This window comes from Protopterus annectens, chromosome 3.part1 (assembly GCF_019279795.1).
Source record: "Protopterus annectens isolate FY-2018-M chromosome 3.part1, PAN1.0, whole genome shotgun sequence".
NCBI classification, from domain to species: Eukaryota; Metazoa; Chordata; order Ceratodontiformes; family Protopteridae; genus Protopterus; species Protopterus annectens.
Window position 1 is genome coordinate 768,234,859 of NC_056732.1, and position 25,662 is coordinate 768,260,520.

The 25,662-nt window shown below is 36.0% G+C and overlaps 1 protein-coding gene across 1 annotated transcript in view; it reads right to left on the reverse strand.

Annotated features, from left to right (window-relative positions):
- The window catches only part of LOC122797720 (CUB and sushi domain-containing protein 3), a 5,249,173-nt gene that overhangs the window by 1,127,199 nt on the left and 4,096,312 nt on the right, over nucleotides 1–25,662 (reverse strand). The window contains exon 37 of the mRNA XM_044066251.1: nucleotides 10,566–10,670. Within this exon, the coding sequence (XP_043922186.1) occupies nucleotides 10,566–10,670 (105 nt within the window). The remainder of the gene's footprint in view (nucleotides 1–10,565; nucleotides 10,671–25,662) is intronic.

Sequence of the window (25,662 nt, forward strand, 5' to 3'; positions counted from 1 at the left end):
AGTGTTTATTGGGAGAGGCAATTAAACAATAAGAGGAGCTACAGCTCGGTAAGAGCAGAGAATACTGAAAAAGTCAGGGGCAGCTTCATACATGGTAAGACAATAAAATACTGCAGCAGCAACTATGCACGTATAAAAAGTACAGCTACAGTCACTGCACATATAAAAATATATCTACACTCAAAGCAATTAGCTAAGGTAATGGAACACTATATAGTACTAATACACTAGATAAAGTCAACACTAAATGACTCTAAAGTTGTTCATTTGCTCTGCTACACAGCAGTAGCTCTTGAAGTAAACAGTAGGCAAAAATAGGAAAATTGGGTGGTCTAAAACATAGCAGCTTCACATTTTCTGGTAAAAGGAGTACTACTAATTTAGTCAATAATGTTGCAAAACTGAAATGGCTTAGTGCTTTTTGAAGCACATGCATTTAGCCAATAATATTGCAAAACTGAAATGGCATAGTGCTTTTTGAAACACACATTGTTTAATATGTTTGTAAGAATCCAGCAATCAAGGCCAATAATGCACTCGCAGGTAATGGATGGCTATGGGGAAAAAAAAAAACCCTAAACGCTTGTCTGAAATTAATTAATACCAAAGCATGGTCTGCCCAGCAATTTCTGAGGTGCATGAGATACAAATAACAATTACACAGCAATTACAACACCATACAGAGAAATAGCGTGAGGCCAGATGACTTAGTGGTTAAGGTCTTTGCCTCTCATGCACAAGGTACAAGCTTCTATCCTGACCTCTGACCAATGCCTGTCTGGAGTTTGCATGTTCTCCCTGTGTCTCCATGGGGTTTCTCCTATGTCCGAAAAACATGCTGAGTGTTTCCATCTCAAACTCACCAATGAATGGAGCTGTGGGCAGCAGCATAGACTCTATATGGTGCCCTATAGGGGGAAGAGTTGTACAGACCAACCACTTTGGGCATCTACTGTGGTGCGCAGTATCCTCAAGATAGGGGAACATGGATCACAGATTGCACACCGTGGCAGGGTTAGCCACCTAGTGTAAAATATGGCTCTAGGTGGTTCTGTCATGTTAACTAATGTCAACAAAATGGTCATGGGTAGTTACTGGTGATAAGTGGGTTAAGGACCCAGCCTACTCTGACCCACGCCAGGGAGGAGTATATGTGCTCTATTGGCCAGTGTGTGCCTGCCATAAAGCCCAGCAGACCTGGGTCAGTAAGCTACTGGCTGGCTGGTATCTACTTGCCCAGCCTGGGTTACCTGGGATAGCAAAAGCTGGATGTAAAATAAACCAACCTGACAAACATGAACTGAAAATTGCTATGCTTAATGTAGGTTCACTAACAGAATGCAGCATGGAAGTGGATGGCATGATGATATGGAGGAGGCTAGACATCCTATGTATCTAGGAGATGAGATGGAAGGCCAGTGCAGCAAATCCACTTGGCTTGGGAACCAGAGTCTACTACTCAGGTGAAGGGCAGGCTAGAAATTGTGTAGGAATTGTGGTGAGAGAGAGGCTTCAGAAGGCAGTAAGGGATATCATCAGAATTAATGATAGACTCATGGCGGCCAGACTCCAGTGTAATGATAGGGGCAGTATTCATAATCTCAGCCTATGCCCCACAGCAGGGTGGTGATAGTGAGAAAAACAGTGCATCAGTTGCAGGACCTACTAGATAAAGCAGGACAACATGAATTCGTATTGATAATAGGTGACTTGAATGCACTTATTGGGACAGACAGAACAAGATATGATGACTGCCTGGGTCCACATGGGTGGGGCAACAGAAATAAAGAAGGAGAAGCCATTCTAGACTTCTGTCTAGCAAATGGCTTGATAGTAGCCAACAGATGGTTCAGAAAGATAGACAGTTACAATATCACATACAAGAGTAGTCAACATGCAACTCAGGTAGACTTCCTCCTAGTAAGGAAAAGGCACTGAGGCAGAATCCATGATTGCAAAATCATCCCCAGTGAAACAGTCGGCCCACAGCATAAACCACTAGTTACCACAATCAGCTGCAAGCAGTGGTCAGAGAAGGCTCTAAGGTCAACAGAGGCCAGGCTAAAGACCTGGAAGTTGATTGGAGAGAAAGTACAACAGTTCAAGGAATTGCTCAGGGCTCTAGCACCCCAAGAAGAGGAGGAAATAGGTAGAGTTTAAGAAGAATGGCAGCACTTAAAAACAGCATGTGTTAGGACTGCAGGAAAGATATGTGGCAGAGCCAGGTATGTAAATAATGCACATAAGGAAAGCTGGTGGTGGAATGCAGAAGTCCAGGAAGCCATAAAAAAAAAAGGAGTGCAGGAAGAAGTGGGAGACAGAAAAGTCTGACAAGGCTTGGAAGGACTACTGGTTGGCTAACAAAAAAGTTGCAATAGCAAAGAACAGGGCATCAGAGGCACTGTACCAACTTCTGGAAAGTGACTCAATAAGGGGCACAAACAAACTATATCAGGTTACAAGGCAAAGACAGAAAGATAAAGAAGATAGTCAGACACCTTTAATAAGGGATGCCAGCAACAACCTGCTCATCAGCCCAGAGGATATCAAAGGCAGATGAAAGGAGTATTTCCAGCAGCTTCTGAATGAAGGAAACCCCGTAGAAGCTGTACTGCTACAGAAGCAGCCTAAAATGAGAGAGGAAGAGGAGCCCACCCTAGAAGAAGGACAGCACTAAGGAAGATGAAGTCAAGGAAGGTAGCAGGCTAAGATGAGGACACAGCAGAGCAGATATGATAAAGATGCTGGGTGAGATAGGGGAGAAATGGCTCCTGAGGGTACTAATATCAGTGTGGAGAGAAAGGTGTATCCTAAAGATAAGCATGCGTGTGCCAGTGTACAAGAACAAAGGGGACATCCACAACTGTGGGCAGTACAGAGGCATCAAACTCCTATCACATTGCATGAAAGTTCTGGAGAGGGCGATTGATAAACAGATACACAGAGTAGTAGAATATAAGATGGGAGATGAGCAGTTTGGATTCAGATCAGGATGCAGCACAACTGACCCGATGTTTACATTGAGACAGATACTTGAGAAGAAGCTAGAGATGAGGAGTGAGTCCAACTGGGCATTCCTAGACTTGGAGAAAGCATATGGCAAGGTGCCATGAAAGCTGATCGGGGCAGTACTGCAGTGGTTTGAAGTCCCAGAAACATTGGTAGAATTAGTGCAGGCTATGTACAAGGACCCAATGACTTAAGTACAAATGGTGTTCGGCCACACAGAGGGGTTCCCAGTGGGTGTGGGTGTACATCAGGGTTCAGCTTTGAGCCCACTGCTGCTCATACTGGTGATGGACTAAATTAGCAAACAGGTTGGAGGGGATGGATCAACAAAGCTGCTGTATGCAGATGATGTGGCAGTACAGGCAGACTCTGAGCTAGAACTTCAGCAAAGGACAGGAGAATGGAATTTAAATCTGAAGGCACATGGGATGAAACTAAACACAGATAAAACAGTGGTAATGGCAGCAAACTGGGGAAATCAGAAGAAGCTGAGAATAGAGATAGAAGGAAAGATAGTGGAACAGGTAAACAGCTTCAAGTATCTGGGAGTAGTTGAGGAATAGGGTAGTTTGAATGAAGAGGTCAAAGCTAGAATCAGAGGGGCTGTAGCCAACTAGCATAGAGTATTGGGTGTAGTCTATGACAGAAGAATGCCAAAAAAGGTGAAAAGTAAGGTGTACAAGACAGTGGTGCAACCAGTACTACTGTATGGTACAGAAACCTGAGCAGTAAAGGCACAACAGCTGAAGAAGCTAGAGGTGATGGAAATGAAGTGCCTGAGAAAGGTGACATGATGCACACTGTGGGACAGACGAAGAAATGAGGATATAAGAACAGAAGCCAAAGTAACTCAAACTGCAGAAAGAACAAAGAGAACAGATTATGGTGGTTTGGGCACATGTTAAAAGCAGAAGACAATCTGGTGAGGAAGATTTGGGACAGACAGGAAGAAGGTAAGAGGAAGTGAGGGCGTCCAGCAAATAGGTGGATGGATTGTGTGAAAGAAGATCTGCAACAGTCAGGCATGAGTGTTGAAGAAGGCAGGAGTGTGGCACTGAATCGAGAGAGTTAGCAACAGTTAACACAATACCCCAACCCCATGTAGAAAAATGGGGAAAAGGGGGCTGATGATGATGGAGAAATTGTCGTAGTTTATTCACCAGTTTGTAGAAATCTGACCAAAGGTTGGACCGCAATTACCAATAGCAAAAACACTTAGCAGTAATGAGAATCAGTTGCAGATTAAAACACATTAAACAATGCTTGAATTGTGATGACTAGGTACTAGCTAACAAATTAACTAGTGTATATGTAAAACGCCTTTTGGTAAAATGCAAATGGTTCCCAAATAGTAGATTTAATTGGTGAGGTGTTGAGTATTACAATCATAGGGATGCAGCTACTAACTTCCAAAAAAAGAAAAATGCAAAACCCTCTGTCCTGCTATAGGGTAGAAGTCCGCACTTTAGTTAAAATTTAGTTAAAAATGTATTCTAATTCCACAAACGACTTTATTATTTATTTTTCTTTCAGGCATAACCCGGAGTTTGCTTTTCCAGCTGTCTGGTCTTCTTTCTATTGCACTGCTTAATTAAATGGCATATTCTTATAGGTTCAGAGGTTCCTAAGTAAGTACTGGGCTAGCTGCCCTTGTGGGTAATTTTAGGCCTAGTCAGTTTCTCTTTTTGTGCTTTAAATTACCTATCCGATTTTGATATAGCTTGGCCTTACACATTCAATGGTCGATAATTGTATAATTACCCTGATGATAATAACTGGAATCATACTATAGATAATTTGAGGGGACCCATGCATGGGATAAAGCATTTAGGAGCTGCATTTGTCCATTAGTAGTATAGAGGACAGTCCTGGAGTAAATTTGGTGTTTCCCATTTATATATTTAAGTTATGATTGAAAATAGACAGGGATGAACTTTGTTTTATATGAATGTGGAGTTTGTTTCAAAGCAGTGGCATCCTCTGCAAAATATACCTGTCCCTCCAAACCATTATGCTGATGTTGTAGAAGAGGTTTACATCCCTAGACTAAGTATTTTTTATGCCATTTGGCTTACTTATATGCAGTAAATCCATCAGTAATAGGTTGAAGGATATCTTCTATGCCAGACACAGGTCACCCCTAAGCAATCTGTAGGATACCGAGCATACTGACAGGGCTTCGAGTTGGTCAATGTAGGACATGTTGTTTAGGCCTTGTATCCTTTTAGTAAGATATTTCTGTGGGTGTTGTACTTGTTCCATGTATCTGAACAGATACAGGCCAAAGGGGGAATTATATTCAATGATTGGCCTAACAAGAGCTGAGTAAAGGCTAAGAATCTTCTTGATAAAAGTTGGACAACCTTTCTGTCCACACAATGGATTCCACTGATTTAACTGACAAAACTGATACTGATGGCAAATGAAGGCAAAATAAGCTGAACTTCATTGTGCATAATATTAAAATTCATCTTCTCATATAACACAGTATTATGGTATTGAATATGATACTTATTAGTCAACTTTTAAAAACAATAATGTTATCCAGCAAGTTTCAAAAAAGTGGACAAATGGACATGGAATGCAATGTACGGCCTTATCTGATATGAAATGTACTGTAAGTCCTGAAGGAATCAAAAAAAAAATCATTGGGTATATACACCTGTGCAAGATCTTTGCAATATAATAAAGCTGAATGAAAAAGTGGGACATAAGGCATGGAGAAGTGTGCAATGGTTTTGTTTATGTATGCGTGTATGTGTGTCTGTGTGTGTTTATCTATTTATTTATATTCCTTAATTGTGCAGAAATACTAGTCTACAGACCTCTATCAACAATGACTTAGTCGCCATGGCAGATATTTGCAAATACAATGAAATTCATATTATAAGACAGATGACTTTTGACTTAGACATGGTCTGTGAAAATAAATAAAATTAGAGAAGGTTAACATTTGACTTTCATACATCAGTTTATTTCCACTTGGAAGGCTACAGTTTCAAATCAGAGCAATTTTTGAACACCTGCAGTCGTGGTGGCCACATTTGTCATTTAGTGTGGTCTGACATAATTTCTCAGCAGATATGGAAAACAGCAAATAGTCAACGGGCAACTCACAAGGCCAGTCGTTTACAGAATGGGTTCATGCATGGCTTGATGCACAGGGTCGGTGGATCTACAATCTGTCATGACAGCATCACCACAGAAGATGTTCACCTGTTCAGAAGGGATGGCATTCACCTAACTGAGGAGGGAATTGCGCTGTTCTTGACTGACCTCCACAATGGCGTGAGAAGAGCTATGCAGGATTGGTAATATGCAGCTTGTGAGAAGAATGGAAAACACCCATGACCAATTAGGGACCAGTATGGTAAGTAAAACTCTATTATGAAATGTGTTGTGTAAAATGCATTTTTCTGAGTTGACAAATAATTGTGGTAAGGAGCTGGGAGGGTGCTGAGAAAGAACAACAGTTTTAGGAGAATGCTACCACGTACAATCTAATATGTCAGTGACCATCCTGCAATACTTCTGTTTTTACTCTGCTTTATCAGGCATGTGCAGACTTTAGATGACAGGAAGGGCTTGCTAATATAGAACTTGATCCCTTAGGTCCATTGCTAAATGGACACGTAAAAAGAAAAGGCATAGGTAATGCAGACTGCTGACACTGAAGGAGGTCATGAGACTGCAGTGGTATCAGCTGTCTGAGTGGGTAGCCAGCACAGCTATCAAACAGATCAGATGGCCTTGCCTGCCACTGAAGTCCCATGCCTGTCCTGGGTTCATTAGTGGAAATTATGATTTTCTTTTTCATGTTTTGGTACATAACTTTGCAAGGGAACATCTGAATGTGCCAAGTAATATCTCATTTTGAAGACAGTATTGCTGGTTCCAACATGGTAAATAAATTGTGCCTGTATGCTTGACACGTGCAGATATCAAAGTTTGTTTGGGATTTAGGTTATGGAAATTATGATTGTTTTCATATTTTGGTAAATAACTTTGCAAGGGAGCATCTGAATGTGCCAAGTAATATCTCATTTTGAAGACAGTATTGCTGGTTCCAACATGGTAAATGAATTGTGCCTGTATGCTTGACACGTGCAGATATCAAAGTTTGTTTGGGATTTAGGTTATGGAAATTATGATTGTTTTCATATTTTGGTAAATAACTTTGCAAGGGAGCATCTGAATGTGCCAAGTAATATCTCATTTTGAAGAAAGTATTGCTGGTTCCAACATGGTAAAATAATTGTGCCTGTATGTTTGACACGTGCAGATAGCAACATTTGTTTGGGACTTATGGTTATGGAAATTATGATTTTTTTTTCATATTTTGGTAAATAACTTTGCAAGGGAGCATCTGAATGTGCCAAGTAATATCTCATTTTGAAAACATATTGCTGGTTCCAACATGGTAAAAGAATTGTGCCTGTGTGTTTGACACGTGCAGATATCAAAGTTTGTTTGGGATTTAGGTTATGGAAATTATGATTTTTTTCATATTTTGGTAAATGACTTTGCAAGGGAGCATCTCATTGTGTGAAGTAATACTTCATTTTGAAGACAGTGTTACTCCTTACAACACAGTAAAAGAACTGTGTCTGTGCACTGTACACACGTACAGATATCACAGTTTGTTTAGTCTTGTAAGAATATGAAAATTAAACATTTACAGTACTTCTCATTATTATGCCCATATCTTTGCGAGGGAGCATGGTAATCACACAGATGATGCATCATTTTGAAGCTGACATTCAGTTGCACAACTTCTATACTGATAAGTAGGCTCTGTCTGTTACACGTGATAGATATTATGCTTTGTTTATTTATCAATTATGAGAAATAATATATTAATCATATTTCTGTGAATATCTCATGAAAGGAGCATCACACAGTAATGGTTAAGGTATCATTTTAAAGCTGATATTCATACTAACAAAGTAAATTCAAATTGTATGGGTCTGCATGGCACATAGACCAAGATATTGTGCTTTGCTTTTCCAAAAAGGTAAAAAATATGCACAATATCAGCATTCCTTGCCGAATATTTAATAATGACTTTGATATGCACTATCAACATTTACACTGTTGGAAAGGTCAGTGTCTGCTGAACAACTTTTGCGTTTACATTTTTAGTGTAGCTCTTATACTTAAAGAGTTATGAACATTTGTTTTCTGTATGGTATTAGAAATGGATTTTCTGAAAATGAGCTCAGGCTGCACTGTTGTTCCTATGGTGGAATTAAGCAGGCAGCTTTTATCCTCATAACAGCTGTCTTGAGAAATGCTCATCAAAGAGATTTTACACATACACACACACACGCACACACACACACGCACACACACACACACACACACATACACACACATATATATAGATATACCTATATATATATATATATATATATATATATATATATATATATATATATATTTACATATAGTCTTACATTAATGCCATTTTGGGGGGGGGGGGGGATTAAGTACCAAAAAATAAGAGCATTGTCCTTTCACTAATTTTCTTGTATAAGGAATCATTTCATAGTAGATAACTAATACACGGTTTAATTTTGTCGTTGTTTTAAATTGCCAAATTGCAGACTAGCATCATGTGAAGGAACTTTATGCACAACGTCAGAATCACAATGTAGAAAGCTTGTTGTCAACCACAAATGAAACAGCATTTGAAATAAAATGTTTATTTGGGCCCTACACATTTTGCCCTTCTTTACCTCATTTTTCTTTTAATTTCTGAATGTGATATTTTATTATTTTAGCTTATAACATTTAAACACATCAAAATGGAATGTCATCCATTTATAGCAAAGTACTAGGCAAGGTACCATTGTGGGCCATTTTAAGTATAGCCAATATTACTTTCTATAGTTGAGAATTAAAACCTGTACCTTATGTTTGTGAGCAAAAAGCTTAAATGTTATGTTAACCACCTAGGATCTTAAAGATAAGAAAAGTATATAAATAACACTGCTGTTCATTTTGCATTAAAATGGGAATTTAGTAAAGTGTGGCTATAATAAAGACTGACAGAGATGCTCAACTATTAAAAATAATAATGTTTACATAAATTCAGAGGAATCACTTGCATGACTGCTCAATATGTGGTGTGCTTTCTTTGAATGTGGAAACTATATATAGTTTTTGCTTTTTTTAAAGTAAGACACTTTGTATTAACATTGTAATTAAGGGGTGACATTTTGATACATGCAACCCTATTTTTTAGGATATGGTTCAAATTAATGAAGCATTAAAGAGCTTATGTTCCATTTCCATAAAATAATAGCCATACTTGGAAATTTTTAAAAGTGTACTTTCTTTACACTTCTGATAGTTAAGTTAAGCTTTTCTCCATCTATTGGTTAAAACTTTTGATTACTGCAGGAGCATAATGTATTAGTTCTTAACATGAAATACGACGCAGTTTCTTAACAATGATTGTCAAACTATCAGGAAAAACATGAGCTGAAAAAACATCTGCAGGTTAAGGAAATGATCTCTACTCTTAGTTTAGTTTACACAGGATCTGCTTGAATAAATCAACATGTTTTAAATGTAGTTTTAAGTTTCATCTATAAGGGATGATGGGATTTTTTTAATGACCCTAGTGTATCAATTGTTATATCCCACAAAAAGTAGAGTAAATTAAAACAAAAAAATTATTGGATAGAAATGGAAGCTGTCTCTTTGCTCATATTTAATTAATAGTGATTGAGTAGGACAAATCTTAGAAAAAACAGTTATTTTATGTTTGTAGTAGCACTGAAATAAACAGACTATTTCACACACACACACACACACACACACACACACACACACACACACACACACACGCGCACGCACGCACACGCACATGCACAAACACACACACACACACACATACACACCACTTACTTGTTACAACAAAGCACACATCTGATAAAATGCCTGATTGATAAACCAGATGTTCATTTATATGTGTGTCTTTGTGTGTGTGTGTGTGTGTGTGTGTGTGTGTGTGTGTGTGTGTGTGTGTGTGTGTGTGTGTGTGTGTGTGTGTGTGTGTGTGTGTGTGTGTGTGTGTGTGTGTGTGTGTGTGTGTGTGTATGTGTCTTTGGGGTGTGTTGAGGGTAGCAGGATTGACAGTCCCTATGTCACAGGTTGAAGGGGTGCAGGTTCATCTATTAAAAAAAGCTTTAAATGTGTTACAAAAAGTTTCAGCATTCACTGTATTTCCTATAGAGTTGTACTTTATTCTTTAGAGGTGCAGGACATATATGTTCAGATAGGGTATACATGAAAAACAGACATTTTTGTCTAATGTACATATAAACTACACATGGAGGACAAACACTTGTGTCTAAAATACCCTGCCGAATCCTCAAAAGGAAAAAAAAGAAAGGAATTACACCTCTTTGAAAGTGACATCTAAGTCAGAAATCTCAATTTTCAAAAAGAAGAAAGTGTAATAAATTAAATCCATAAAACTGGAATGAGCATTACCCATATAAATGGTATAAAGGTCTTAATAAATATGAATAGCAAAACTTAATTACCTGTATACTCAAGGTGGAATCCAGCAGCTGATATACTATTATCTGACTGGAAATTCAGGTACATATTATTAGACGTACTGTTAAGAAGAGCTGGTATTGTAGTTCCTGAAATACATAAAATGATGCTCACATTAGCAATATGCTACAATTGTGTAAAAAGCTGCAAATAACTGCTACTATATTGTCAAAATGTAAAATAACCTGCTTAGTAAGACTATAATCCTGAAGACACATAACAGGCAAGTAGGTTTTCACTGTACAGAACTATGTAGTCGGTGTCTGCTTCTAAAACCAATTCCTCATGTTCATGTTTCATACAGTTATACACTGTTATTCTATAAAACACTGACTTCCAGAAAGTCAACGCATGACAGAATGAATAACAACTCCTGAAAATGAAAAGGGCAAACATTTCCTTTTTTCTTGTTTTTTTCCGAGGGGGGCACTTGCTCTAAGGAGAGAGAAATTTCACTAAAATGTGAATCCTTGCTGGAACACACAGATATCACACCAAAAATGATTTCCTATGAAGAAAAGCATTCAGCCTTATGGCGTTTGACTTTTTTTTAATGCAAGCTATTGATACTTGGGAAATTTCTACTCAAGATTGTGTAGGGAAGTCTTCACACACACACACACACACACACACACACACACACACACACACACACACACACACACACACATGTCCAAACACTTATATCACATTTAATGCTTAGACAGATTATATCATTCCCGTTCCACTCATTATTATATCCATTTGTAAAATACAATGTCTTTCTTTGGTGTATTTGTTTTGTAGATCATATCAATCAGATTTTATATCACTAAGTATGTCTGCAAAAGCTTTAAAATTGCATTTATTTAGTTATAAGCACATCAACTAGGGAAATGGGCTGGTCCATGTTCAACATAGGCCAAAGTAGGATAAAAAACCTGAAATTACATACAGGCTTCATATGTTACTTGTGTGATTGCTTGCAAGCAAATTATAATAGATTAGAGTAACATTGAAGAAAGAAAATACAACAGTTAATTTGGCACAAGTGCATTGGAAATGATTCGATAGGAATGACAGTTCACAGTAACATTTTTATGAAACATTCAACTGGCATGATAAAAATAAAGAAAAGCGTGCACCAAACATATAAAAAAGGCTTAGCACTATGACAAACAAGTCTTAGGAATAAGAAGGTGAGAATGTTTTAGTTTGAAAAGGGGTTCCATAGAGCCTAATATTGCAAGTGCATTGAAGGGAGTTACAGTGACTGGATTAAGTAGAGAAGTAAACATAGAAGAGGAAATGTAGCATAATGGAATGAGGGAAGATGGACAAGGCAGGTAAAAACGTAGTCTCTAGTGATATAATCAAAGAGGTCAGGGAGGTAGGCTACAAGGTGCAGTGAGTGTCGGGGGGGGGGGTCAGCTGGTTAAACAGTACTAGCTGGGTTAAGTATACTGTATCTCCAAATTCTTGGGAGTAGATGGACCATTTAATGTGCTGTGTTGTGTTGCCAGAAGTCTCAACTAGCAGGGGGGCAATAGTCTGTACAAAATAGCTTATAAGGTAGTGAGCTATTCAGGAAAACAGTGCAGTCTGTGACTATTACATCCTACATTTGGAGTGAAGGACAATTTTGTTCCCAGTGACCTACAAGTTTTATTGGCTCAACATGTAACACATTCACATTTGATGGTGGAAGGTCTGAATACTGTGGGTTTTACTCTCACATCAGAGCTGTAGAGCCTTTCTTTGATACTACCATACAGCATAAATGAGGATTCCACACTTCTGAGTTTACCAGCCTCTGGATGAGGAAGAACTCAGTTGGATGCCAAAGATCCAATAACAGTTATCAAATGGAGTATTGTTTTAATTAACGGTTTAATAAAAATAGGGTGAATCAATATCCATCCATTTTATATATACATCACAGTCTAACCTTCAAGAAAAACAAGTCCCATACGCATTAAGAAAACAGAATTTACAACTCATCATCCACTTCCCTTAATGTATAACCATTTAAATACTTCTGTAATTACTTTTTTCATATCTCAGTCTTTATTACATAGCACATCTCCTTTGCCAAGTTACCCAAACATATTATCTAATCATTTTATCAGCTTTATCTGCACTGTCCTCCTCTGCCATTCTTATAAACAATAGTTTATTGTCATTTTTCAATAGACTTGCATTTGTCTTTTCTGGTATTGAAGTCCAACATTTCTGTAACATCTTACACTCAATAGAGAAAAATATATAACTCATAGTTTCTCCAGTTTTTCATTCTGGTATAATACACATTTGTTCTGAAAATACCTTATATATAATTTCTGCTTTGACTGGAATGTTACCATGAAATAATTTCAGGAAAAAAAACCTGTGAAAATGGCTTCCGTGAAAGTGCACACTAAAGGAGCAGCATTGGAGAAAAACATCTGGAAATACAAAGCAGCCCTGGAGGAAAACATCTGGAAAATACAAATTTAACTTTGTAGCACCTCAGATGAATGCAGCTGTTTAAGTAGTTACATGTATCTGCGTAAGACCACAGTCATACACCAGAGATATAACAGAAAACTATATTTCTGTAACCGTCATAGACCCAGAGGTCAAGAGAGCAGATTGGCAGTTAACTTTCAAAACAATGAACAAAAGAATGCTATGCCATCAATTTATAGCACCAGATCCCAAAAGACTTGTTCTTACACTGACAGCAGGCCTTTCCAAATCTGGCCCCAGTGTAAGCTTGGTTATAGATAAACCTTACACCAATGATGGTCACTTACACTGAGGGAGCAACTCTTTTAGAATCTAGCTCATAGTTTTAAAGCCTAAGAGCACCCTATAACAGGTATTTATTGTATTTTTAATACGCATATGAAATGTTTTTGATTAGCATATTGTGATATCATTTTTTTGTTGTTGTTAAGATGAAGTTTTTGTTTTACAGCTAAATTTAATACACATTTTGAGTTATTTGAGTATGCTGAAAATAATTGCATATACTTGCAAGGCACCCACTGCAGATAATTAGGATTCCACTGTTTCACAAGCCTGGTTAAAGTAAGTGTGAACTCAATATTAATTGTCTGTCTAGCATCACCTAATGCAAACAAGCAGGCATACAACATGGTTAGATAATTAGGCCAACGATAACAGCCTTGTTAGAAGAAATAGCAGCACCTTGCAAATACAAGATATTTGTAAAAAAAAATTCAGTGGCAACAGTTATGTAACACATACAAAAGACAAGTATTGTGTAAGCTATTCTAATTAAATGCAAATACATATATGAACTTGAGAGCTAATGTGTTAAACATTCCATAACTGAGACCAACATTTATGTCAGTCAGCCTGGCAAGAAAACAAGCAATTAGCAGAAAAACACACACAATCTGAAATCTTTTAATCCTGAATCAAGCTTGTACAAAATGTACCAGTTACAGTGCTATGCATTAGAATCATTTAGTGTGAATAATCTTCAGCAGTATATTTGTACTGAAATTAGTTGCCCATCTCACAGAGAATCACAAGACAGCAGATAGTACCCTACTATAGGAAAATAATTACAAAGGCATTCTCCCACAGGAGACCAACGATTAGATTTAGTGCTCACCTTTCAATACAAAAATCTTTTAGATGTTTTGCAGAAATAACTACATATTCTTTGCTTTGGAAAAGTGAGTAATGTTCATACGGTTGAAACAATTAAGCCAAAATTACAACAAGTTTTATTTTCCCTGAACAGGGTAAACAAATCGCTTACAACAGTATCGGCTATACCCAAATCATGGAGAATAAGCTTAATGCAGCTTAAGAAGTTGCAGCTGGTGGTGGTGGTTGTCGATGTACCAGTAATGGTGAAATTTGGATGCAGGCTGTGGAAGCATTTACATTGCAAGAGAGATACTTGCAGAGCATGAGTGAATTTTGTGACTGTTTGAAAACTGTCTCAAGTTATTAAGAAATTAGTTTCAAGTTAAGAAAATTAAATTAGAGAATGCCCCTTCCCCATTATTAGAATTTGATGGAATTCATCTTTGTCTAGTTAGTAGTACAATATAGTTTGCCTCTTATTTTTTAAACTGTGTGTACAGCTTACTTGAAAGAGTTTCGTAGTCAGTGGTAGAACAAAAGAAGAAAGCAGCTAGACAGGTGCAATAGTGTTTCAGAGGCCTTCTCTTAAGTAACACATTTACTTTATTACAGTCACAGAGTTAAAGAAGGACACCTTTGATGCAGTTCTAGCTCTTGATATGACTGATAAATGTCAACAGACAAGAAAGGTTGCATACAAAAAACATATGTCCAGGTGTTGGAGTGCTCTGGAGAAGATATGCTGAATGTTTTTGGATTGCATCAATGTAGTTCACAGATTGTGTTAGACATTCTATCAAATCAGAGGGGTCAATGCTGTAGCACTGTGAGGTTGTTCTAAGAGTAGTGATCCATTTTTATAAATAAAACCACTGTATTAATTAAATGGTTTCAGAGAGGTAAGGCTGAAAGAGTAGAGGAGATCTACCAGAAATGCTGAAGTTACTGAACATTGTGGAGGAGTCATGGATAGCACACATTTTCATTGAGGTATAGAAGGTGGGAACAATTTGCATTGAGTGGCAAACTGTGTGGTGGCTACTGTTTCAAAAAGGAGGTGGGAGGTGCTCCAAAGTGATTGGTATCCCAGTTCTTACACTGTCAGGGAAGACCTTTTTCAGGATACAGGAAGACAACTTTAGTGGCTGATCATCTGGTTTAGCAGCAAAACAGGTCTTGCTCTGGCCTTAGAACAAGGGTGAAGGTCCTTACGTATGCATTACCAGGATTGTGGAATTCTGCCAGTACAAACAATGTGTACATTGTGGACTCAATGAAGGCAGATGATCATGAAATCATAAGGTCTTGTAGAAGGTATTACAGCAGTCCACAGTTTAGGAGCCACTGCTCCATGCCACTGAATCCCTATATTTACAGGGTAAGGGCAATGCCCATACTTTCATTGTTAAGCCAAATGCATTATGGGTGGACAAAGAAGTCTGCCAAGAACGTATTCATATGCCTCTTCTGTGCATAATTTTCATTGACATGATATTGGTGTGCTTCCACAATTTGGACAGTATCCACTTTGGGGATCTAGGTGCTACCTGTCTGTTGTCTGCAGGTTATGTTGTCTTCTTGGTCTTAACTGTCTGTGATCTCTGATTTACACTAGAATGACTGTCACTCAGACTGAAATGGTTTGGATGAAAATCACCACCTTCAAGTCGTTATTGTCTCATGGAAAAAAAAAGGTGAGCTGTTACTTTCAAAAAAGAGCAAAAGCATCCACATCAAGTGCAAATGTTTATCTTGTGATCTTGTTCTTGAATGAGGGTAGGAGGGATTGGGAAATTGACAATCAATGTGGTTCTGATGTTCTGGTAAACTTTCTGTAAAATCACAGGCGTTGGAAATGGACCACTGAAATGCAGTTCTAAGAGTGGATGTAGGTACTGTAGCAGTAGTCCTGCAGGCTGTATAGAATGTATAAGTAGCTTTGCAGGCTGTATACATGTAGCAGTAGTCCTGCAGGCTGCATCATCATCATCATCATCATCATCATCAGCCCCCTTTTTCCCTATTTTTTACATTGGGTCGGAGTATCATGTTAACTGTCGTCATCTCTCTCGATTCAGTGCAACACTCCTGCCTTCTTCAAGACACATGCCTGACTGTCACAGATCTTCTTTCACACAATCCATTCACCTCTTTGCTGGACATCCTCGCTTCCTCTTACCTTCTTCCTGTAAAGTGGTAAAAGTGATGAATAGTATCCAGTTAGAAGTGTGATGAACAAGTGCTTAAACATATGCACCAGGGCCAAAGTACGCTTTCTTCTTATGAGGTCACTGCTTTGTGCTTGCCCAGAGGTGTTGCAAATATGTCACCCATTACTAAAGAGGTCAGGTGGGATCTACCGCCCCAACCATATTCACCTGTCTCGACAAAACGTAAAGTTGACATTTGCATCACTCAACACTCTGTACCATCGTAACTGAACAGGGTTCCTATTAAATGATCGAAGACACATTCTTTTGAATGCATCTTGATCAAACTTGAAAGCATGAAAAGACAAAATAGCGAAACGACATATAAGGGAATTCTTTCCCTGGGAAAGAAATTTCTTGGCCACTTCCATTACTTTTCCATTTTTGTGACTGTAGTGCAATCTCGAGGTTGGCATATTTAAGTAGGGGGGTGTGGGGGAAGCCCCCCACTTTATGTAATGTTTTAATTTTTTTTTTTTGTGAAACAGCAATTGTTTTCCCTTAGATAAAAAATTGCTGTTCTAAGCATTCAAGATTGTGAGCTTTTGCTTACATGAGTTCAATAAATCATTGTTCGCTTTTTTAAGCGTTCGATGATTTAACATTGATCCATTGAACAACATCTCTTGTATTTGTCAACCAAGTGGACATTTGATAAAGTGCAAGGGAAACAATTTTTAACCAGTAAACTGCCAGAGGTCACTAATCCTATCAATGTGCACTCAGGCTGAACTGAGGCTTGACTTAGAACAAGCACAATTACCTACCATTTCAACTTTTGTAACTTAAATGTTTTGATTTCAGCTCACAGTGTACCTCGTATTTGAATTTTTCAACTAAAATGTACTTACAGTTAATTCATAGGATTCGCAGATCACTTATCAACATGAGTTTGGAATGTAAGGGGAAACTGCACATGACATAGAAGGCCCACATGAACACAAGGATGATAAGTTACAGCTGCACAAAATGTAGCCTTGACAGAAACAGAACTAGTTAGCAAAGGTCTACCTGCTTATTTTAATCAGTATACAACAGAGTAGATAAAATAATGATAAAATGACTATGATAAACATTATCCTGCCAAAGGATGCTGATTTCTAAAGGCTTTGAAAGAAATGCTGGAAAGAATACTATGCATTAAAACCTCAAGTTTTCACAACAATTCTGTTTAAGTTTCTCTGCCTACTGCTGTTAATAACTCAAAGTCTGAAATAATTAATTCAAATTATTTTAAAATAGTCCATCCTCTTGAGCTTTTCATCAACTAGAAGTTTTCATGACTAATGCCCTGCTAAACAACCTTCACTGAAAATGTAGTGAAGAACTCAGTCCGTGATGAGCAGTCATGCTGTGATTAGGATCCCAATGGGCCTTAATTGTTTATCCATTATAGATCTTATGCTGATTTTGTGGAATTTATATGAAGAACACAGAAGGCTCCATACTTTTCAAGATACCTACCTAACACAGGATGGGAAACATAAGTTAATTTTAATGAAGGATTAACACATTTGAATGAGTCTAAGAAGTGATGAAAATGTGATTCTTCTAAAACTCAGAACCTAAAGTACAGTTGTGTAAGTTGAACTTACCATAACAGTAGATGTTCAAATGATGACTGCTGCAGTAGCCATACTTTTCAACTGTACAGTTTTTCGCAGAATGTCCAAATTTTTGCCTCATATTTTTGGTCTGTATTTCATAAATTGGTGTTCTTCTGGCAAATCGGTGGCAAATCATTAAATATTAAAGTTGGAAAATAATGACAGACATTTGAGTTTCATATGTCATACCCTTCAGAAAATTCATGCTAATACAAAACATGCTATTCTACTATCTTTCTAAGTTTGTAAGAGCAACATTTAAAAATGTTCCCTATTTTTGGGCCTTTGTCCCACTTTGCTTTTTGGCTTTGTCCAGATTTCTTGCTCTAACAGGTTGAGAGGTACAGCAGTAGCCTTTGTGAAATGGGTTGTATCCTTCCTATGATATAGCAACCAGGCATCCTCTAAAGCTTCAAAGCACATTCCCTGCTCCAAAACTATCAAACAGCTCTGGGTGAGCAGACTAAAAGGCAAGTTTAGGCACAAATAGAAATACAACAACCAGAAACCAAGATCAGTCAACAGAATTTATTCTCTCTCCAGCACTTCGGCACAAGCCTTCAAGGAGTACAAAAAACTATAAAAAGACACACCTATCTATATATACATATATATATATATATATATATATATATATATATATATATATATACACACACACACACATCAATTATACAATTAAAAGCAATCAATTAGATCAAAATTTAAATCCCAAAGGGGACATAGTATTAAACTTTAAAATATACAGACTCTCTTTATGCATTAGTTTCCTTTTATATACTTCATCTGAACAAAATCCTACAGGTAATCTTTTAAGAATGCTAGCCTTTAAATCATGTACATTGGAGTTATGACATTCTAAAAAATGTTTGACCATAGGTCTCTCTGTCTTATTGTTTATTATATTCCCAATATGCTCCTGTAGCCTGCATTTAAACTTTCTTTTTGTTTCTCCAATGTATACAAGGCCACATGAGCATTGTAGGGCATAAATAACCCCTTGTGTTTCACAATTAAATATTTCTGATGGAGAAAACCTGTGTCCATTAATAAAATCAAATATTCTGACTATATATATATATATATATATATATATATATATATATATATATATATACAGACATTGCAATGTCCACAAGAATAAGTACCTAAGGGTATATCAACAATAGTAATAGGGTCAACTGGAAAAATAAAATTATTATGTACTAAGATGTCCCTAAGGTTTCTACCTTTCTTGTATGAAACACCTACATAAGGACACAAAATATTGGCTAGTTCATTATATTTAAATAAATAATGGCAATAATATTTTACTATATCAATAAGTATAGAACAAAATAAACCATAAGTGGTAATAAAATATATTTTTCTCTTTTTATCTGTCCTATTTTCATACATATCAACATGATTTTGAACATAATTCTGGCCTCCCTCTATAACCCTATTGATAGCAGTAGATACATTATCTGGATGGTATCCCCTAGAAATAAACATATGATATAGTCTATCAATTTCTCTATTAAAATCCACCTCATTATTGCATAGTCTTCTGATTCTAAGGCAATCACCATAAGGAAGTGAAGAAATAGTATGGGGTGGATGACAGCTACTGCCAAATAAATACCAACCTCCATCTTAAAATTTCCTATAAATTGATGTAATCAATTCATCATTATTAATAGTAAGTGCAATATCTAAGAAAGTTACAGCCCTAGCAGCTTGCAAACCATTAAAGCAAAAACCAAACCGATTCTGATGTAACCCACTAACAAATTTATTAACTTCTTCACAACCTCCTTGACATATAAAAATTAGGTCATCAATAAATCTATAATAATACATTACATGATTATTGAAACATTCAGAGTGATACAAATACTCCAATTCATATAAACTCATAGCAAGGTTCGCATACATGGGGGCAAAAGGAGCCCCCATGGCTGTACCTTGACATTGATGGAAGATGACATTATTAAATGTGAAATAATTATTTTCAAGACAAAAAGGAAACAGTTCCATTATGTAATCCCCCCTAGGGTTATCACCAATGAAATAACGAACTGCTTCTAGACCATGATCATGCTTAATATTGGTGTATAGACTACACCACATCCTATGTTATAAAATACATGTCTTTTGGCCATACTCTATTTGATAGCTTATCCAAAAAGTCCATACTATCTCTAATATAGGAAGGTAATTTTACAGCATATGGTAACAAAATTTCATGGAGCAAATAACCAATATTTGATAAAAAGTATTTCTCCGCTGATACTATCGGCCTACCAGGTGGACAATGGATGTCTTTGTGGATTTTTGGAAGACAGTAAAATACTGCCAATTCACTATAACCACAATTACATTTTTTATCCAGATCAATTTTTGAGAAATACCCTAAACGATGCCCTTTATATAACAACATTTGAAAATTCTTCATTGCCTGCCTATATTCATTCAAATTACTAACTTTATAAACTACATTGCTATTCAAATGATCCATACAAATAGCATAGTAATGTTGGACATGCATAATAACTATTTTACCCCCCTTATCAGAGGGTTTAATAACTATATTTTGTTCTTAGCTAATGTTTGTAGATCCCTCCATTCCTGCATGGTCAGATTGTACACAAAATTCTCTTTGTCTTTCATAAATAAGTCAGACTCACATTCAATGGCATAATTTAACATCTGTGTAAAATTCTTTATACCATCATGCGTATAAGAAGGAATGAATTCACTTTTGCATTTGATGTTACTAGTATTAAATAAACTATAACCATTAAAGTCATCTCCATCTATTAAATCATTCATGATATCGGAATTACATGAAAAAAAGCTATCCTCTGAACTACTATTCATATCAGTATGTAAAACAATTTCAGCATCATTTTTATGTTCAAAATAATATGCCAAGTGTAATTTGCGACAAAACCTAAATACATCACACTTTAATTCATGGATGCGAGGTATAACAGTTGGAATAAACTTAAGTCCATAATTCAAAACTCTATATTGTCCCTCAGTGAAAGTCAGAAATATTTACCACAATAGAATCCAAGGCAGATATATCAGTACCATTTCATTTTTTTAGTTTAGGACAAAGCCCTTCAGAGCTTTCTTGCCAACAGACAGAGGGGAGGCTGAGCTCTGAAAGAATAATGCTAGGAATAACAAAAAATAAATGTCCACACCCTCATTAAAACAAGGGTGATGGAGGGAGGGAATGGCAACTACAGACATGATCATTCGAACATTTATTGTTATGATATGTTCAACTTACACAACTATGCTGTGTTCTTCCTGTTGATCACTGCTGGAGAATAGTCCTAGCAAAGCTTGATCTAGACATAGAGAGGGAATCAACCTTATGATGATTGTAAAAGTATGTACAGTGCGGCATGTAGCAGCTACTCGAATACTTCTAGAATCCAACCCTTTCCAAAAAAATATAGAAGAAGCCAAGGCCCTGGCAGTGTGGCCCTTGACCCTGCCTGGAATTGATTTGTCATGTGAATATAACAAAGGTAATAACCTTTAGACAACCATTTCAAAATAGTCTGCTTTGACACAATGCGTCCCTTCTGTTTACTTTCACAAGAAATTAACAATTGATCCGAACATCTGAAATATGTAGTTCTGTCAAGATAGTACCTGAGTTGTCTGTGGACATCCAAGGTATGGAGTATTCTTAGGTTCAGGAAAGAAAATGGGCAGATGAATAGTTTGGCTTAAAGTAAACTCAGATACCACTCTGGGCATAAAACAAGGATTAATTCTCAAAAAAAAAAACTATCCTTATGGAGAATGATGTAGAGTTGACTCACCATAAGAGCTTTCAACTCTGGTACCCTCCTTGCAGAGGTAAGAGCAATCAGTAAAACGGTTTACTATATTAAGAACCTCAAGTCAGCTAGGTTAGCTGATTCAAATGGAGCAAGTGTTAGCTTCTCTAACACGAAAATAAGATGCCAAGGAGGGGACACTGACATGTAAAAAGGCCTCCTATTCAAAACCCCTTTCAAAAACATTTTTACATGGGGGGTATGGTCAAGATGGAGCCAAGCTAACAGCACTTCTTCTTAGCTCTACTATCTAAATTATATTTCTGAGAAGAATTTTCAAGTACTTGAGGTACTGGACTTATCATCTGTAGAATTCTTCATCTATTAAGAAACCTTGAAGTTTTTATCTTGTTTTTGAACTTTTATGTTATTATTTCTTTTTCAATTACAAGCAGTAAGGTCTTTGACAGTTCTTCAGTATGACCTATTCTAAAAACAACTCACAGAACTTGTCTTTCAAGAAAGAGTTACAATCTTTACTCAACAGCATATATCCTCTAGCGATAAAGATTGGCAAAATGGATAATAAGCTTGATACATTTCAAAGATGAATGTAAAAAAACAGATGGAACAGCTGCAGGAGATTGTCTTACACCAGAAAATCCAGATTGTCAGCAGGGAAGAATCATTAAATAAGATAGAAGGCAGAGTGTCTGAAGAAGAACATAATGTGGAATTTAAACAAAACACTTCTTAATTACACAAAATAGATCTTGAAAATAGATCTCATAGAAATAATCTGTGCATTTATGGACTACCTGAAAAGACTGAATGGGAAGATATGGTTAGTTTCCTTACATCCTGGATTGCTGACATCTTGAAATTACCAGAATGCCTTTATTTTGGAATTAAAAATCACACAGGTCTTTTTCTGCTCCCTTATTATCCAGCAAACTAAATAACATGCTAAGATCTACAATAATAAGACTTAATTTTTCCCTTTAAATTTCAAAATTCATTATTCTTCTCTAAATACTGGGAACAACAGAGCAACGACCTTATGGAGGACCAAAAACTTAAAGCTGTAGAATCCACAATTAAACTTTCCCCTTTTAAAAAGCCAGTGTACACACAATTAATGATTAATAATAATTCTTATTTCACCCCTTGCATATTAAATAAATTTAACCCCAAGATTTCCCCATGTTGTGCCTTCCCTCAAGTGGATCTCCTGCACATCTTGTGGTCTTGTAATCACTCATATAAACTTTGGTGCTCCTTGAAAGTTAGACTAACAAAAATGGATTATCAAAAATCAACTTTATCTTGGGAACTAGCAATCTTACATATTACAGATATACAATTATCCAAACTACAGTTTCATGTGCTTATTACCCTATGTTTATTAATTAAATTCTATATAAGTAAAAACTGGTTGGATTGCACCAAATTATCATGGAATGGCTTCAGGAACCTAGCATTGAAATATATATCATCACATAAATTATTTGTAAATGGCCTCAGCAAACAAGCGTATTATCAAATATTTTGGAAAATGATTTTTGATCTTATTCAGGGGGACTGAAATAGTTACTTCATTATTTTAATAATGTGATGTTACAGTGTGCTGATTTGATGTGTCCCCTTTCTTTATATTATATATTTTATACTTTAAGCTGTAGATATAAGTACATCATCACTCACCTGAATGAGTTGGGCTCTCTATTTGTTGTTGTCAGTAGCATTTTATGTATATATGTATATAGCTGTATTTAGTTTTATAGCTTTAGGTCTGGAAGGTATACAATGCCTATGTATGTCTCTCATGCTATGGTTTTATTGCATTCAATCTCTGTATAACTGTACATATTTAATGCTTACTTACCTTTCTGGTAAAACAATAAAATAGTATTGCGGAAAAAAAAAAGATTTCATTCTTCCCAGGATAAAGAACTAGTTTTGAAGTCTGCTTGGTCAAACTTTACAGTCAAAGTTAATAACAACATAATAAGATATGATAACGTTTACTGCTTGCTAGTTATTTCAAGAAGAAAATAATATATCCCTTTAATAAAGGAGTTAAAATGAAGCAAATCAAGACACATTTGTCATTCCCAGATAGACTTAAAGGCTTTCTTTCTGAAGGAACCAAGACATCTGATACTTTAGACTTTATTATTTCTTTTCTAACATTTAGCAACATTTTAGAACAAGCAGAAAGTATGTACTGGTGCTCTGGTTCACTGCAGAGAAAGGCTGAAAAGAATAACTAGAAAGTAGTTGATACACAGAAAAAGAAGAAACTGAAGAACAAATAAATTACTTATATTTCCTACTGCTTCTTTCATAATATTTAAAAGTTTTTCCTTTTTGTATTTGTTTCAACAAAGAATAACTTCATACAGCTATGACACTTTGAACTCACTCAAGCAAAAGGATCTTATGCTCAAAGCATACATTAAAGTAAAAATATATTATTTTGTTTTCTCCTTGTCTCTTCATGTCACTATGTACAATATTACATATCTTTATCATTTGTTTTAACAGTATCTTGCTTTCAAAATATTCTAGCAGTGAAAACAATAAGTAGTGACATATATTAACAATGTTTTTCTGTCTCTCTATAAAGCTGCTTGGCAGTGATAATTTTATTATAATTATATGAAGCTTTTTCACATTAAACTTATAACACTCATAGTATTCTATGCCAGGCTCACCAAATTACAATTAGTTTGAATATTTACAAAATGTATCCATTGAATAAAACATCCAAGAATGATTCATTTTCTGCACTTGAACGGCTGCTATGTGTCTACTCTTAGTCTTCTATTTTTATTTATTTTCTCTTTTAGATTTTGCAGTCTTTCTAATGCTAATTTATTTTAGCAAAAATGGCTTTGGTGTTGACTTTTGATGTTTATACTGATCTACATGTTTGAAATAACTTTCCAAGTTAGAAATATCTCATTTTCTGATTGAAATTAACATTTTTCACATCTTGTGCTTGTGCTACACTACTAAACACTCAAGGAGTTTATTTATTTCCATCTTGGCTTTCTGCCAAGATTGTAAGCTAATATGGCATTGTTTTCACAGTTTCACTCTTTTTTTTTTTTTTTTTTAAACTTTTTTAAAGAGAAAGATAATGCGAACAACTTGCACTCAACAGCATGGCTCTACAATGATGTAAGTATTAAGGTCAATGGTCAAAAATGAGCCATTAAAGTTTTCTTGTTTTTAAAGAGATTTAAAGAGATTAACTCTTAGTTTAAGGATTGACAAGTGCCTTTCGTCTCTCTTAATGAGAGTAATATATTCTGCAGTTTTATATTTGCATGTACTATTGTACACTTTCTTCTTTTATGTCTCCCTCTTATTTAAAGTGACAAGCACACATTTTATTCCTTTTCTATTGCTTGTTGAATGAAGCTCTTACCCTCCTTATTTTAATATGCAGTAAGAAGTCTGCTTATAAGCCTTTACATTTTCTTGATTAAATAATTTAAAAGCTGTCAAGAATATTAAAGAATAAGCTCTAATATATATTTTACAGTCAAAATGACTAATGATAGTCTTACTGTCACTTTAATGAGATCTGCCATTATAACATTTAATTAATGTCAAAAGAGACAACAACTTATGATACACCTCATGTTTTTATCCTTAGTACCATTATAACATCTGAATAATATTTATAGTGAAAAGCAATGAAAGACAGTAATGTCTTTTGATTCAATATTATTTATCAACTATATGTTTGATCTGAATTATATTGCCTTGGTGTTTATGCACACCATTTGTTTTATACTAACTTTATATCATTTGTACAAAATGTCACTCAATTTTTTTTAGTGTGACTTGAGAATTATTTATCTTACTATTACTTATTTAATA